The sequence below is a fragment of the Mirounga angustirostris genome, unplaced genomic scaffold (assembly GCF_029215605.1).
Source record: "Mirounga angustirostris isolate CCGP_5_RB_7025 unplaced genomic scaffold, mMirAng1.0.hap1 SCAF_6, whole genome shotgun sequence".
NCBI lineage: Eukaryota > Metazoa > Chordata > Mammalia > Carnivora > Phocidae > Mirounga > Mirounga angustirostris.
The window spans coordinates 5,592,963-5,608,839 of record NW_026991714.1 but is presented as its reverse complement, the minus strand read 5'-3'; the positions used below and the strand labels follow the sequence as shown (position 1 = coordinate 5,608,839).

Here is a 15,877-nt window from a genome sequence, read left to right as displayed (position 1 = left end):
ACCCTGTTCTTTTTTATTATAGTTTTTGTCATGATTCCAAAGTTCAGGTTTGGGAATTCATAACTCACTACATAACACGCATTTGGGAGTTTTCCTTCTTTCACCATGCTCTAGAATAGTTTAAGAAGGCTTTTTTATTTTATTTTTTAAGATTTTATTTATTTATTTGACAGAGAGACAGCTGGAGAGGGAACACAAGCAGGGGGAGCGGGAGAGGGGAAGCAGGCTTCCCTCAGAGCAGGGAGCCCAATGTGGGGCTCGATGCAGGGCTGGATCCCAGGACCCTGAGATCATGACCTCGGGGCTGGATCCCAGGACCCTGGGATCATGACCTGAGCTGAAGGCAGATGCTTAACGACTGAGCCATGCAGGCGCCCCTAAGAAGGCTTCTTTAAAGTTTGATAGAATCCCCTAGTGAAACTGTCTGAGCCTGTTTTGTTTTGTAGGAACTCTAACTAGTTTAATTTTATGTTAAATGGTCGTTTAGACTTTCTGTCTCCACAGGGGTCAATTGTGTTAAATTGGATTTTTTTTTTTTAAAGATTTTATTTATTTATTTGAGAGAGAGAATGAGAGACAGAGAGCATGAAAGGGAGGAGGGTCAGAGGGGGAAGCAGACTCCCTGCCGAGCAGGGAGCCCGATGCGGGACTCGATCTCGGGACTCCAGGATCATGACCTGAGCCAAAGGCAGTCGCTTAACCAACTGAGCCACCCAGGCGCCCCTGGATTTTTTTTTTTTTAAAGATTTTATTTATTTATTTGACAGAGAGAGAGAGAGACAGTGAGAGAGGGAACACAAAGGGGGTGAGTGGGAGAGGGAGAAGCAGGCTTCCCGCGGAGCAGGGAGCCGGATGCGGGGCTCAATCCCAGGACCCTAGGATCATGACCCGAGCCGAAGGCAGACGCCTAACCAACTGAGCCACTCAGGCGCCCCTAAATTGGATTTTTCTACAAAATTATCCACTTAATGTAGATTTTCAAATATATTTACATAGAATATTTTTAAAATTTCCCCTCCTATGTCTCTTCATTTCTAATTTCATGGATTTGTGCTGTCTCCCCCCTTTTATTTTTGAGTAGTTTAGCTAAGAAGTTAATTTTATGTTTTCAAACAGACTGGCTGGGATTTGTTAGTGTTACTTTTTGTTGCTGTTGTTTTCAAACCCATTAATCTCTGCCTTTCTTTTTACTTATTCCTTCCTTCTGCTGTCATTGGTTTACCTTTTTTTTTTTCTAGTTTCTTGAGTTGTAATGTTCATTCATTTTTACTTTAATTCATGTAGGTTTTTTTTTTTTAAAGATTTTATTTATTTATTTGACAGAGAGAGACACAGCGAGAGAGGGAACACAAGCAGGGGGAGCGGAAGAAGGACAAGCAGGCTTCCTGCTGAGCAGGGAGCCCGATGCAGGACTCATCCCAGGACCCTGGGATCAAGACCTGAGCCCAAGGCAGCCGCTTAACGACTGAGCCACCCAGGCGCCCCTCATATAGGTATCTGTATCATAAATATTTCTCTGATAGCTGTTTTAACTATTTCTCATAGATTCTGGTTTTCATTATCACTATTTTCTTTTTTTTTTAATGAATGAGGTTTTTTTTTAAGATTTTATTTATTTATCTGACAGAGAGAGAGGGAGCACAAGTAGGCAGAGCGGCAGGCAGAGGGAGAGGGAGAAGCAGGCTCCCTGCTGAGCAAGGAGCCTGATGCCGGGCTCAATCCCATGGTCCCAGGACCCGGGGACCATGACCTGAGCCCAAGGCAGATGCTTAACCAACTGAGCCACCCCGGCACCCCCATTATTACTATGTTCAAAAAATTCTACAACTTGTGTTGCATTTCCCCTTTGACCCAAGAGTGGTTTAATAGCATGTTTTTTACATTTCCTGTTAGAAGAGCCTTTTTGGTTTGTTGTTGTTAATACCTAGTTATATTACATTGTGGCCAGAGCATACTATTTGTTTTATTATTTTTTCCCCTTGGAATTTACTGAAATTTTCTTTGAGGTCTAAGATGTGAATGTGCTACATTCTTGTGATATTTTGAATACTTTAAAATGCATTTGGGCGGTGCCTGGGTGGCTCAGTCGGTTAAGTGTCTGCCTTCGTCTACCTTCAGCTCGGGTCATGGTCCCAGGGTCCTGGGATCGAGCCCCGCGTCGGGCTCCCTGCTTGGCTGGGAGCCTGCCTCTCCCTCTCCTCCCTGCTCGTGCTTTCTCTCACTATCTCTGTCTGTCTCTCTCTCAAATAAATAATAAAATCTTAAAAAAAAATGCATTTGGGAAAAAAAGCGTATTCTCTATTATCAAGGTTCAGAGTTTAAAACACATTAAATCTATCTTATTTATTACATGGTTTAGGTTTTCTATGCCCTTACTAATTTCGTGTTCACTTCATCTTTCTAGATCTGAGAGATCTGTTACAGTCTCCAATGACTGATGTGCTTCTATTTCTCCCTGTGTTAAGCGAAATTCTCTTCTTTTTTCAAATTGCAGTAACAGTTTATCTCGTAAAACTTTTTACTCAGAATTCTCCTTTCTTGGATAATTACAACTGCAATCCCTGCTTCAGTTAAAAAGACAAAAACAAAACCAAAAAATACCTCTGGTACATTTTTGTTTCAGTCATTTATTTTTAGCCTTCCCGAGTCTCCTCATTTCAGATGTGTTTCATTTACACAGCACAGTGCTGGGTTTTGCTTTGTCAGTCGATGTGAAAATCATTTTCTTTAACAGGCACGTGGTAGACTCCTTAATATATTTATTGATGTGATCAATATGTTTGACCTCTGATCTGCCTGTTTTATATATATAAAGATTTTATTTGAGAGAAAGAAAGAGAATGAGTGCGGGTAGGGGCAGAGGGAGAAGCAGACTGCACACGGAGCAGGGAGCCTGACATAGGGCTCCATCCGAGGACCCCGAGATTGTGACCTGAGCCAGTCAGATGCTTAACCGACTGAGCCACCCAGGCGCCCCTATGTTATATTTTTATATATTTAAGTCTTTCACCGTGTGATCTATTTCATTTGCTTCCTCCTCTCCTCTCCCCTCACCTCCCTTTTTTTAACATACCTTCTGGCATTTAGGAAGAGTTTGTATTTTTATTCTAATGGTTACCTTTATCCTAAAACTTTTTTAAAAAAGGTTTTATTTATTTATTCATGAGAGAGAGAGAGAGGCAGAGGGAGAAGCAGGCTCCCAAGGAGCAGCCCGATGCAGGACTCAATCCCAGGACCCTGGGATCAAGACCTGAGCCGAAGGCAGACGCTCAACCATAGGCACCCTATCCTAAAACTTTTATACAATACCTAAGTTCTCTCTCTTTTTGGCTATTGTCTACGTGACCACATGAGAATATCTATATTGGTCTTTGCCCCTCCCATCCCTGCTCCTGGTGGAGCTCCTAAAACCCCTATAATTTCTAAGTGATAAGAGCGCTAGGAGGATCTTTTGCTCTGGTATTTGGTCTCTGACCCTAGTTCCTTACACAGAGCTCTTAAATCCCTTGGAATTTCCTGGGTAATAGGAGAGTCTTTGTTCTGAGGCAACTCTGTGGGGGCTCCTGGATGGGGGCCGGTCACCAGAAAGACCAGAGACCTGATTAGAAGCCTAGAATTTTCAGCCCCACCCCAATTCTCCGGAGAGGGAGGAGGGGCTGGAAATGGAGTTAGTGATTGATCATGCCTAGGTGATGCAGGCTCCCTAAAAACCCCAATAGTACAGGGTTTGGAGGGCTTCCCGGTGGGTGAACATGAGAAGGAGCGGGGTGAGGGGCATGCCTGGAGAGGGCGTGCAAGCACCACACCCCAGCCCACATACCTTGCCCAAAGCATCTCTTTCCTCTGGGTGTTCCTCTGTAGCCTTAATCACATCCATTTATAATAAGCTGGGAAACAGTACGGACAGTTTTCCTGAGTTCTGTGAGCCACTCTAGCAAATTAGTTAAACTCCAGGAGATGGTCATGAGAACCTCTCCCTTACAGCCATCAGGCAGAAGCCCAGGTGACAATCTGGACTTGGCAGCTGACACCTGAACTGGGGCGGGGGTAGAGGAAGGGTCGGTCTTGTGGGACTGAGCCCTCACCTCAGGGACCTGATACCATCTCTAGGTGGACTGTGTTGGAACAGAGTTACATTGTAGGCCGCCCAGCTGGAGTCACCGAACTGCTCGGTGTGGGACCCCCCACCCCACGTCTGGTGTCAGCAGTATGTTTGAAAGACTCCTAATATGGAGAAACATCAAACCAATCTAGGAATCTCTATCTCTTTTTTAAATGTCTTGCTGAGTACTTTCTATGGTGTTTTTTTTTTTTTTTTTTTAAGTGGGCTCTATGCTCAACTTGGGGCTTGAACTCACAACCCCTAGGGCAAGAGTCCCATGCCCTACCCACTGAGCCAGCCAGGTGCCCCAGTCTAGAACTCTCTTAACCCCCCTCTTCTTGCTCTCCTCCAGCAGCTAACCTGAGGCAAAATCCGTCTAGTCCTAGTTAACATCTGTACCTGACAATGACTACTTCTCATATACTCTCCCTGAACTCTCATCGATAGCTGTACTAGATTTCAGGGTTGCCAAGAAACCCGGGAACATAAAAGAATACATATTCATGGTTTGAGATCGTGTGTCAATACATGATAAAATAATAGTATCTGTTTTCAGACTTTATGGCCACCCCCCATGCTGTCCAAGCACACAGCTATCATATGCTACAGACTCCATTACAGCCAAGGAAACATACGTTTCATTCTCACTGCAAGCGAGAGATACTGCTGTCCCTCCAGGCATTTTGGTTGTATACACCTTGTTCTCTGGATTCCTCAGGAAGGGTTCTGATCAAGAATATTCTTCTTTTAGGGTGTGTGTGGGGAGATATAATAGCAGTTTCCAATAGAGGGGAAGAAAATAGAATCAGAAATTCGTAACCTATAGAGAAGTTTTGAAGTAACCTCTTTATTTGCGGCCATCCATCTCTTCCCTGCTTACTGTGCGCAGAACTGTACTGTGTGTGGAATTCTAAGGGAATAGACAGAAGCCATGGGACATGGATAGTTCAAGGGTGAGCCAGTAGCTTGGTCAGATAAGATCCTGTGAGCCCAGGAAAATAGGCACAAGCCAGGTTCTAATCTAGATTCACCGCCACCTGCCCCAATGAAGTAATATGCAGCGTACCTTGGAACTATCTGGAAGAAACCTTGGGGAGCTGATGGTATGACTAGAGACAAAGATTCAGGGTCAAATTGTAATAGATGAGATGCCTGAGGTTTTACTATTGGGGGGGGTTTACTAATGATTTCTGGTTTTTAAAATTACCATGAGGAAAAAATACAAATAAAATAAAAATTACCATGGGAAGAAAAATACATCGAAAGTACATGTTGCTGACTTTTGGCTGTTATAAATTAGAAAGCACCTAATAAGGTAGTTTATCCAACAATGCAAATTTCTGAGGGAGAAGTTGCTCTAGATCCCTTTAATATCTGGGAAGGAGTATGGGATGAAAGCAAACATCGTAGATATCTAGTCAATTCTGTCAAGACTCCAAAATTTGCCAGAGAATCTGACACATGGCTGGATGGAGTATAACCTCTTTGGAAGACAATTGGGCACTATCTATCAAAATGCAGCAGGGCAACTGGCTGGCTCAGTCGGTGGAGCCTGCGACTCTCGATCTCAGGGTTGTAAACTCGAGCCCCACGCTGGGTATAGAGATGACCTCAAATCTTAAAAAAAAATGCAATACCCTTGTATTTTTACTGTATAATTTCATTTCTATAAGTTTATCCCACAGATATGCTCACAAAGATGCAAAATAATACCTGTACAAAGTTATTCATCTCTGCATTGTTGTAACAGCAACAGAACTAAATGTTCAGCATAGGACACTGATTAGATAAAGTGTAACACATCGTCCGTGTAATACTAAGCAGCTATAGGAAAGCTCTATGCACTAATATGTAATGGTATTCGAAATATTTTTTTTCTTTTTTTAAGATTTTTTTTTTTAAGATTTTTATTTATTTATTTGAGAGAGAGAATGAGACAGAGAGAGAGAGCATGAGAGGGGGGAGGATCAGAGGGAGAAGCAGACTCCCTGCCAAGCAGGGAGCCCGACGTGGGACTCGATCCCGGGACTCCAGGATCATGACCTGAGCCGAAGGCAGTCGCTTAACCAACTGAGCCACCCAGGCGCCCTTTAAGATTTCATTTTTAAGTCATCTCTACACCCAACGTGGGGCTCGAATTTACAACCCCGAGATCAAGAGTCACATACTCTACAGAGTCACCCAGGCGCCCCCAAAATACATCTCTTAATCTTTTTTTTTAAAAGATTTATTTATTTATTTGAGAGAGCGAGAATGAGAGAGAGAGAGTACATGAGAGGGGGGAGGGTTAGAGGGAGAAGCAGGCTCCCCGCCGAGCAGGGAGCCCGACGCCGGACTCGATCCAGGGACTCCAGGATCATGACCTGAGCCGAAGGCAGTCGCTTAACCAACTGAGCCACCCAGGCGCCCTACATCTCTTAATCTTAACGTAAGTAGTATGATATGATATAATTTGTGTAAAATGTAACAGCGATGAATAAAATACATGTTTCTATTTATTATTTCTATTTTTTGTATAGGCACACAACCTTTGACAAACTACACAAAAACTGCTAACTGGCTATGGGAAAGTTATCACTTATTTTCTTAAAAAAGATCTACTGGTTCAAAGCAAAAGCAGGAAACCTTTATCGTCTATGGTCTCTCTCCACTGAAACTGACCAGTATTCTTTTTCTCCTTCTCCTTCTCTCCTATTACATTAGTAAGACTCTAACTAGGTTGCAAGAAAGATAACAAGCCCAACGTACCTGAGGATGCTGACTGGCTTGTGGAGAAGTAAGAATAAAGCACTCTGGTGAAAAACAGATGGAAAAAAAAAATCTCGCTCTTCCTGACCATGATCTACCTTCCACATTCTTGTACTCCGTAAGGCCCAAACTATACTTCCTACTTTTGGGATCTGCTATATATCTCCTATAACTTTATAAATAAATGTCCCCCTTTTCTGTTTAAGGTAACCTGAATAGGTACCTCTTTTTACTGGGGGGTCTTGAGCCAGCAGTGATGCCAAACGTACTGAGCACTCACTTTGCCTCGGTGTCCTCCTGGGCAATGTCACAAATGTTTACTGCTCGAAAACTAAGACTATCCACATTTCATGCTCTAAAGGAACTGAGATGAGAAAGATTAAGTCACTTGTCAAGGTCACACACTTCCGGAAGAGCTAGAATTTAAGCCAGGCAGTCTGACTCCACAGATCATGTGGGTGGTTGCCCCCAATTAGGTACAATTTATCCATTACCTGTAGATAACAAAGTACACTTGTAATTCAATGCAGATGATCACAATCCAAATAAAAGATTTCCTGAGGTCTAATTTCAGGCATCAGAGAACTGAAACAAACGATGAGAATACCTTGAGGCATATTTTGTGAATGGACCTTTATGAGGCCTTCCAACTTTGAAAGAGTTAAATCTGATCCAATGAAAGACCATCACCTGTGGCTGAAGGCAACCCGTCAATCCAAAGAAAGACTACACTTCAGTACGATTTTATTAGAAGCTTGAAATTGCCTGTTATTATTTACAATTTCCTACTGTTTGTGAAGTTCTAACTAGAGAATTCACATAGGACCAAGCCAGGATTGAATTTTAAAGAGACAAATAACCTAAAATGGGCACCTCTCCCCCAAGAATAATGGGTTAGAGGATCCAGAAACAGACCCAAATAAATTAAGGAATGATGCTGAGACAACTAGTTAGGCATCTGGAGCCTGATCTTAGTGTAGTCACCAAAATAAATTCTAGGAGGAACAAAAATTTAAATATAAAAACAAACTATGGGTGAATTATCTTTTTAAACATTGAAATTTACAAAAAGCCATTCAAAGCATAAGACCCAGAAGAATACAAAGAAAGAGCAATAAATTTGACTACATAAATATTAAAAACATGTCCATGGTGCAAAACAACAACAACAACAACAACAAAAAACGGTGGCTACCAACAAATTAAATGACAGATACACTGGCAGGAAATATTTGCAACATATTTGACAAAAGGACTAATTTCCTGAATATATAAAGAAGTCAGACAGATTAGTAAAAATGATCAACAGCCCAACAGCAAATGGCAAAAGACATAGAAAGTTATTTTTAGGAAAAAATAATAATAAAAGAAATAAAAAGCCTCATAAACATGGAAAAAAATCATAAAATTGAAGAAATGCAAATTTAAAACAATGCTACACCATGTTTTACATCCAACATAAGAGACAATATAATGTAATGGTTAAAATTGATGGCTCTAGAGTCAGAATACTTGGGATTAAATGCTGGCTCTACTCCTTACTGTGTATGCCCCAGTTTCCTTGGCTGGGGTGGTTATAAGAACCAAATGAGAAAATGTAATAAAAAGCAATTAGAACCGTGGCTGGCATATAGTAATTATGTTCATTCTTATTATCAGATTGACAAAAACAGTAAAATCATGAGTAGTAGTGTTGGAAAGAGAAGACTGGGCCTCTCAGATACAGTCAGAAGATGTATAAACTGGCACAATGTCTTTGGCAACTTGCATTCTAATTGCACAAGCCATTTGACTTTGCAATTCACTTTTAGAAATGTATCGATCACATGTTCATAAAATTATAACCTATCTATATATATTCATAAAGATATACATATATATATATAGCTTTTCATTGCAAGACTGTCTATAACAGGGGCGCCTGGGTGGCTCAGTCGGTTAAGTGTCCAACTCGGTTTCCGTTCAGGTCATGGTCTCAGTTTCGGGAGATTAAGCCCCGTGACGAGCTCCCCACTCAGCGAGGAGTCTGCCTCCCCTCGCTCTCTTCCTCTGCCCCTCCCCCTGCTCACGCACTCTCTCTCTCAAATAAACAAATCTTAAAAAGAATGTCTATAACAACAACAGACTGGAAATAACCTAACTGATCATCCAAATGGAATAATATACTGTCATGAAAAAACATCCCCAAGATAGTAAAAAAACAATCACAGAACAATGTGGAGATTTTGCCACTGTTAGTGTTAGAATGCATAGAATATTTCTGGAAGGAGACACAAGAAATAGTAAAAGTAATTACTATAGTAATAGTAACAGCAATCGCCTCTGAGGAGCAAGACTGGGAGTTGAAGTCAGATGGAGATTTGCTTTTCATTAAACATCCTTCTGTAAAAATGGAATGATCCACCCCACGTACATTACTTTTTCCATTAAACAAAAACTAGTTGATTTTTAAAAATAAGAGTGCAGTCATCAGATAATCTTACAACTCTATCGGAAAACCATACCAGCTGAAGACAGAAGTTCTAAGAGAAATGCTGGTTGTTTGACTATCCCTGGCTTTGAGGACACAGTGGATGTCCTAGAGCAAAGTCCTTGGTTCTGAAGGTCATCACTCTAGAGTGCTGAGAACCACAGGGATACACAGGAGACCTCTTCCCAGACCTCACGTTCTCCGGCTGTTTCCCACGTGAGCCTACCGAACAAGGGCTGTTTTACCTCCCTCTCTCCAAGTGTAGGAGTGCTCTTATACTTGATGTGTCAGTTGGGATGATGACTTTGGGGGGAAAACAAGGACTGACAACTGTCCCCCTATAATGCTCTCTTGGTTCTCAATGATTTCTTTGAACAACTTACTTGTTTTTTCCTTTCATCTTCACATCCCATGTTATAAATAGACTTACAACTCATAAAGCAGTTTCACTTTCTCATTAATTCTGACAACCCAGGAGATGGATACGATAATGCCATTTTAGAGGAGTCTTGGAGGGGTTGCCCAGTCCCACCAATATTAGGTTTGTGTCCTGGCACCACCACTGAGCTCTCCAAACCTGGCGCTTTCCACAGCATCGCTTTCTCCATCCCTGCCCAGTCTCCCGCCACTGGCTCCCAATTCTACCTCACCCCTGCCAACACCACACACCTGTGGTCTTAGGCCCTGCGATCCTAGAGGGAGGGAGGAGACCGGAGTCATTCAAGGACAGAGGACAAGATACGCTTCTTCCTTCTGGGGATAAATCTGAGTCGCTTTTTAAAACATTGTTCCTAGGGGCGCCTGGGTGGCTCAGGCGTTAAGCGTCTGCCTTCGGCTCAGGTCACGATCCCAGGGTCCTGGGATCGAGCCCCGCATCAGGCTCCCTGCTCGGCCGGAAGCCTGCTTCTCCCTCTCCCACTCCCCCTGCTTGTGTTCCTTCTCTCGCTGTGTCTCTCTCTGTCAAATAAATAAATAAAATCTTTTAAAAAAAGTAAAATAAAAAAATTAAACATTGTTCGTTACTCTGAGAAAATGAAGAAGTGGACCCTATAACCTGAGTCTCACCAGTACCTACTATGCAGTGATACTGACCGGCCACCTCCCACTTTATCCCACATACCCTGTAAAGGCAGCTAAGTTATCTTCACAATATAAATGAGTCGACAGAAACTTAGAAGGGGAGCCAATCGTTTAACGTCACACGGCCCCCATGATGCTATGTCAAGTGAGGACTCCAACCCCAGCACCTGGCTCTCAAGTCCAGGGTACATTCCAGCACACTGCCCCCAAAACACAGCGCTTGGTGTTCCACGGTTTGTTAAATAGGGTAAGTTATGCTATTAAAAAGACAGGGCCGCTCTTCAGCTCATTTTTTCGTATTTATTTACTTTGTCTCTCGTATGTCTAAAATGAAAACAAACCTGAATTTCCGGGGAAAGGTTGGGGCAGTGTCATCCAAGAAAGTGAGTAACAAGTAGAAGGGGCAGGCAGGCCTGGAAGGTCCGCCTTCTGCAGTTGCCAGGCAACAAAGGTAAACAGCACGAAGTGGCAGGATCATGGCCACTAACTATAGTGCCAACCAGGTAAGCTCTTTTTCCATCTCTAACACTGAATTTTGCGTTTGGACTGACCCTCCCAGAGGATTCTGATTATTGAATGAATAGCTGAACGTGGGGTGAGATGGTATTTTTCACTTCTTTAGCTCGTCAGGGTAGAGAGGGCCCATGGACAAGCAAAAGGCCTCTCAGGGTTGTTTGCAGGATCTACGTAAGAGGTCAGCAGGGTTTTTTCTGTAAAGGGTCAAAGGGTAAATATTTTATTTTGGGGGCCATGTGGCAAAATCAGAGATGTTCTGTAGGTACTTAACAATAGCAAGAGAAAATATTTTTCCATAAATTTTTTGACAAAATTCGAAATATTGTAACCGTAATCTTTTGTAATACTAATGAAAAAATAGAATTCTTTTGGGATGAGAAAACACTTTACTTCACTGGGAGGAGTATGGAGTAGAACAGCAAAGCTACTGTTCCCTTTTATCAAATCAATTGCAAATACCCATCTGTAAAAACCATTCTTTGCTTTCTCAGGTCATCCCAGGACAGACAGGCTGATGGATTGGGCCCATGGGCCACATTTGCCCACCCCTGGTCTAGACCAGGACTGCCCAATAAAAAGATAATGCGAGGGCACCTGGGTGGCTCAGTCGTTAAGCGTCTGCCTTCAGCTCAGGTCATGATCCCAGGGTCCTGGGATCGAGTCCCGCATCGGGCTCCCTGCTCCTTGGGAGCCTGCTTCTCCCTCTCCCACTCCCCCTGCTTGTGTTCCCTCTCTCACTGTGTCTCTCTCTGTCAAATAAATAAATAAAATCTTTAAAAAAAAAAAAAGATAACGCGAGTCACAAATATAATTTAAACTTTTCTAGTAGCTATATGAAAAACACTAAAAAAAAAAAAATTAACCTTAATAATATATTTAACCTGATAAGTCTAAAATATTATTTCAATGTTTAATCAATATTTAAAAAGGTGTAATAAGATGCTCACATTCTCTTTTTTTGTACTAACTCTCCGAAATTACAAAGCACCTCCACTGGGACTAGTCACATTTCAAGTGTCCATAACCACATGTGGCTAGCAGCGCCATGTTGAACAGTATACATTTAGACCAAAAAATTACATCCCTTCTATAGTGAGTTAAAGCCTAGCTTGGCTGTTCAGGTCTTTGGTCCTCAACTCTAAAGAACTGTGCCTCGTCATCATTTCCTGGGCACGGGGGCACCTTCGAGCCTCACAGAGATTCTCATCTTTCTCTCCACAGTACGAAAAAGCTTTCTCACCCAAGTATCTATGGAACTGGTCTCCCGCCAAGCCAACAAAAGAGGTATTGTGGGGCGCCTGGGTGGCTCAGTCGTTAAGCATTTGCCTTCGGCTCAGGTCATGATCCCAGAGTCCTGGGATCGAGCCCCGCATCGGGCTCCAGCCCCGCATCGGGCTCCCTGCTCGGCCGGAAGCCTGCTTCTCCCTCTCCCACTCCCCCTGCTTGTGTTCTCTCTCTCACTGTCTCTCTCTCTGTCAAATAAATAAATAAAATCTTAAAAAAAAGAGGTATTGCATGTGCAGTGCTCCCAAAGCACCAGTTTCTGATTCTTTCCACCACGTTCTCTGTAACTCACTGGCACCTAATTCCTTTAGCCGCCTCTGAATTCCCATATCCTCCTCTCCCTCAGCCCTTAACTTGAACCCCTTGGATACCTTCAGTCTCTTTTCCACTCCATTTTCACAAGCAGTTCTCTCCTCACCTCTACCCAGAGAATTTCTTCCCATGAAGGCTACACTCAGATTATCGCCAATGATCGTGGTCATCTGTTGCCTTCGGTGCCCCGTTCCAAGGTGAGATACTGATCCCCACTCCTACTGAGGAAGGTAAAGAACTGGGGCACAGAACCGGAGTAACCGAGATGGGAGGTTTGCAATCTAGCACGGCCACTATCTGGAAATTAAAGTTCAATCTGATTCCCACTGCAACATGACTGCCCCCAAACTTCCAGCCAGTTTATCCAACACGATAGAGCTGTGCTTAGCACCCGGAATGCCTTAAACTGATGAATGAACGCCTTCACATGATGACACTTACGCAGTGAGTACTCTGCTAGACTTAGCCTAAGGACATGGAATTTAAGTTGAGCCATGAGAGTTAATGTTATGAAAAAATCAGGGTAACCTAAATGAGAAAGGGGGTAAAGGATGAGTGGGGAGACTGGGAGACTGTGCTTTCACTCTGATTTCATTACCATGCATCCCAAGGGTGAAGGGTGGAAGGAACACAACAGACCTGCCAATAGGCCAGTAGTTCTGGGAGAAGCCTGTTGAAGAACCTCGTCTTCTTCCTTTTAGGCAAGTCCTTGGGGATCTTTCATGGGTACCTGGCAAATGCCTCTGAAGATACCCCCTGCTCAGGTGACCCTGACCTCCCGTACAGTTGCTGGTGCTGCCTCCCTCACCAAATGGATACAGAAAAATCCTGATTTGCTCAAGGCCTCCAATGGGCTGCGTCCTGAAATCTTAGGCAAGGTATCTATTCCTCCCACCTAACCTCAAATCCTATTATCTGCATTTCTTTTGAATCTCAAAAATGCCTGTTATACCACCACTATCCCAGCAGGGGGAACCTTTAACCAATTCTGTCTTACCCTATCTAGTCCCTGTCTTCCGACACCTCAAGAGACGTGCTAAGGACATATTATCCCCCACAGTATAAAATGATCTGATCTGACCTTTTGTCCATGGTATAGGGAGAAAGGGAGTGAGAATTCTAAGATGGATTGGGAATGATCTAGGCCTGACCAGAAATATGACTGTCTCTTCCATTCTACCCGGCAGCCTCATGATCCAGACAGTCAGAGGAAACTCGGGAAGCTTACCACAAAAACTGTACAACAAGCCTCGAGTCCAACCATAATTCCCAGCTCCCCAGCTGTAAATCTCAATTCCCCAGACCAACCCCAAAGCTCACACCCCTCTGCAGGTCACACTCCAGGTCCCCAAAGCCCAGCCAACTCTCTCAAGGGCCCACCAGGGAGCCCATGCATGCTAGAACACTGGGCAGGTCCTAATCCAGCTGCGGTCCAGAAATACAAACCTGGAATTCCAGAGGCACCAAGGGACCACACTGAGAAAACTTGTCTAGAGACTTAGTGATGTAAGCAGGACCCCCAGTGAGGGATGTAGAACAGGGGAATTATAGGGTGGGAATAAAGGCAAACTTGGAAAATAAACATCATTTGTTGAATCTATTACTGATTTGGATGTTTTTTTCCTCCTGATATGGCTGCCTCTTGTAACCCATGACTAGGAGGTGGGTTGGAGGAAATAGAGCAGGAAAAAGAACACGGCAGTGGCTTGAGGTGGAACACATTTTTACAAGGACTGAGTCAGCTATCCTCCAAAAGTGACCAAGAGGAAGCTGGTCTGAACTGTAGCAAAAGAAACCTCAGGGGCGCCTGGGTGGCTCAGTCGTTAAGCGTCTGCCTTCAGCTCAGGTCATGATCTCTGGGTCCTGGGATCGAGCCCTGCATTGGGCTCCCTGCTCAGTGGGGAGTCTGCTTCTCCCTCTCCCACTCCCCCTGCTTGTGTTCCCTCTCTCACGGTGTCTCTGTCAAATAAATAAATAAAGTCTTTAAAAAAAAAGAAAGAAACCTCAAAGAACCAGTCTCTCACCCCCAGCCCCTCACTTTTCATCCTGAGCATGCACAACTACTTCTAAGTCAGAAATACGATTGTTTGGTAGAGAATGCATATGCATATCTGGAGAAGATGGAGGAAGAAAAGGGAAGGGAAGCTAGAGTAGAAGACACTATCCTTGTCTACGACTTCGTATCTGACGACAGAACACACGGGGAAGACAAACTAGAGAGAGTTATAAAAGTAAAACTCAAGCAAAAGTACATATAGAGTTTGAAAAGGGAAAACACAAAAGTGATTGGAAGTCAGAGAAGAAAAACAAAGAGAGATGGTAAGTAGAAATTTAGGGCAGAATAACAAACATGAGGACTACTGTACCCCAACCCCAATCATCCAAATGGTAGGACGCCACCAAAAAAGGGTAAGAAGTTCCTTATCCACTTCCCAGCTTTCAACATCTGCTTATCATTCTCCTATTCTGCAGGCTTCCTGCCGATGGCTGTTCAGTGTAATGCCCTTGCCAAACCCTTCCCAGCTCCAATGCCAAAGTGTTCCCTCATGAACCCCTGTCCCCCACTCCAAGGACAAGTACAGAGGACATAGGGTTTAAGCTGGAGGAAGGCTACAAAGGCTTCCCAGGCTAGCCCAGCAAGAAAGGAGATGTGATCATCACGTAAAGCAGAAGACCACTCGGGAACTGGGAGGAAGACTGTTGAGGCGGCAGGTCCCCACTGTCTTAGCTTCAGTGAGGTCTTCCTGTCCAACTGCCACCAATTACAGTCATTGCTCCTCCTCTCCAACCCACTGCTTTAACTGGCTGGCCAACAACTCAGACAAGATAGATCTGCTACCCTTGAGTTTCCAAAGACTATCAAAACAGCACTCCTGCCAAGGGAGTGAGAGATTCAAGAGGCCGGCCCATATGGATTTTAAAAGCAGCAAGCTTTCCCATTAAATTACAAATTTTTACCAGGTCTTCAACGATCCCGCCTCTCTTATCTCTGCTCTCCTTTCTCTCCCAGTCTATATACTTAGCTCATCATCCCTTAGCTGCCACCTCTACTGGTCCTCGGGCTCCCTTACTGGATCATCATTTGCTGAACTGTACCCTGAGGTTTATGAGCAGTTCTCAGTGGGATTCTGGAGCCTGTGATAATGCAAAGCTTCCACATGCTTAACCTCCTTTCTCTTGCTCCTTCCTTCTCCGAGGCCTCTGCACGATATTTCATCTCTGGCTACTTGCATTTGATTCCCTAAACACTGTTTCAACAGTTGGCCGCAGGACAAGCTGTTTCCCTCCCAAGAAAGGTCAGATTGGGGGATGTAAATGCCTGAGACCAGAGGGAGAGAGAGGAAATTGGCTCCTCCCCAACCGCC

General features: G+C 43.7%; 1 protein-coding gene across 2 annotated transcripts; it reads left to right on the top strand.

Moving 5' to 3' along the window:
• The first annotated feature begins 1,328 nt into the window (after positions 1-1,328).
• On the top strand, positions 1,329-14,224 carry CFAP126 (cilia and flagella associated protein 126). Of its 2 annotated transcripts, XM_054507897.2 has the most exons (5): positions 6,738-6,968; positions 12,138-12,200; positions 12,629-12,709; positions 13,214-13,390; positions 13,700-14,224. In XM_054507897.2, the coding sequence occupies exons 1-5, from the start codon at positions 6,909-6,911 to the stop codon at positions 14,012-14,014; spliced, it is 696 nt and encodes a 231-aa protein (XP_054363872.2). In that variant the 5' UTR covers positions 6,738-6,908; the 3' UTR covers positions 14,015-14,224. The 2 variants fall into 2 exon arrangements, 1 of the variants encoding a protein (XP_054363872.2); XR_010412174.1 differs by lacking the exon at positions 6,738-6,968 and adding an exon at positions 1,329-1,493 and having other exon boundaries at positions 12,629-12,956; positions 13,214-13,839.
• Positions 14,225-15,877: the final 1,653 nt, after the last annotated feature.

Bases quoted from the DNA above. Each gene is read 5' to 3' on its own strand.
- CFAP126 (XM_054507897.2), top strand. From the start codon at position 6,909: ATGGAAAAAAAAAATCTCGCTCTTCCTGACCATGATCTACCTTCCACA. The intron at 12,710-13,213 runs GTGAGATACTGA...TCTTCCTTTTAG, and splicing joins CTTCGGTGCCCCGTTCCAAG to GCAAGTCCTTGGGGATCTTT. The intron at 13,391-13,699 runs GTATCTATTCCT...TCTACCCGGCAG, and splicing joins GTCCTGAAATCTTAGGCAAG to CCTCATGATCCAGACAGTCA.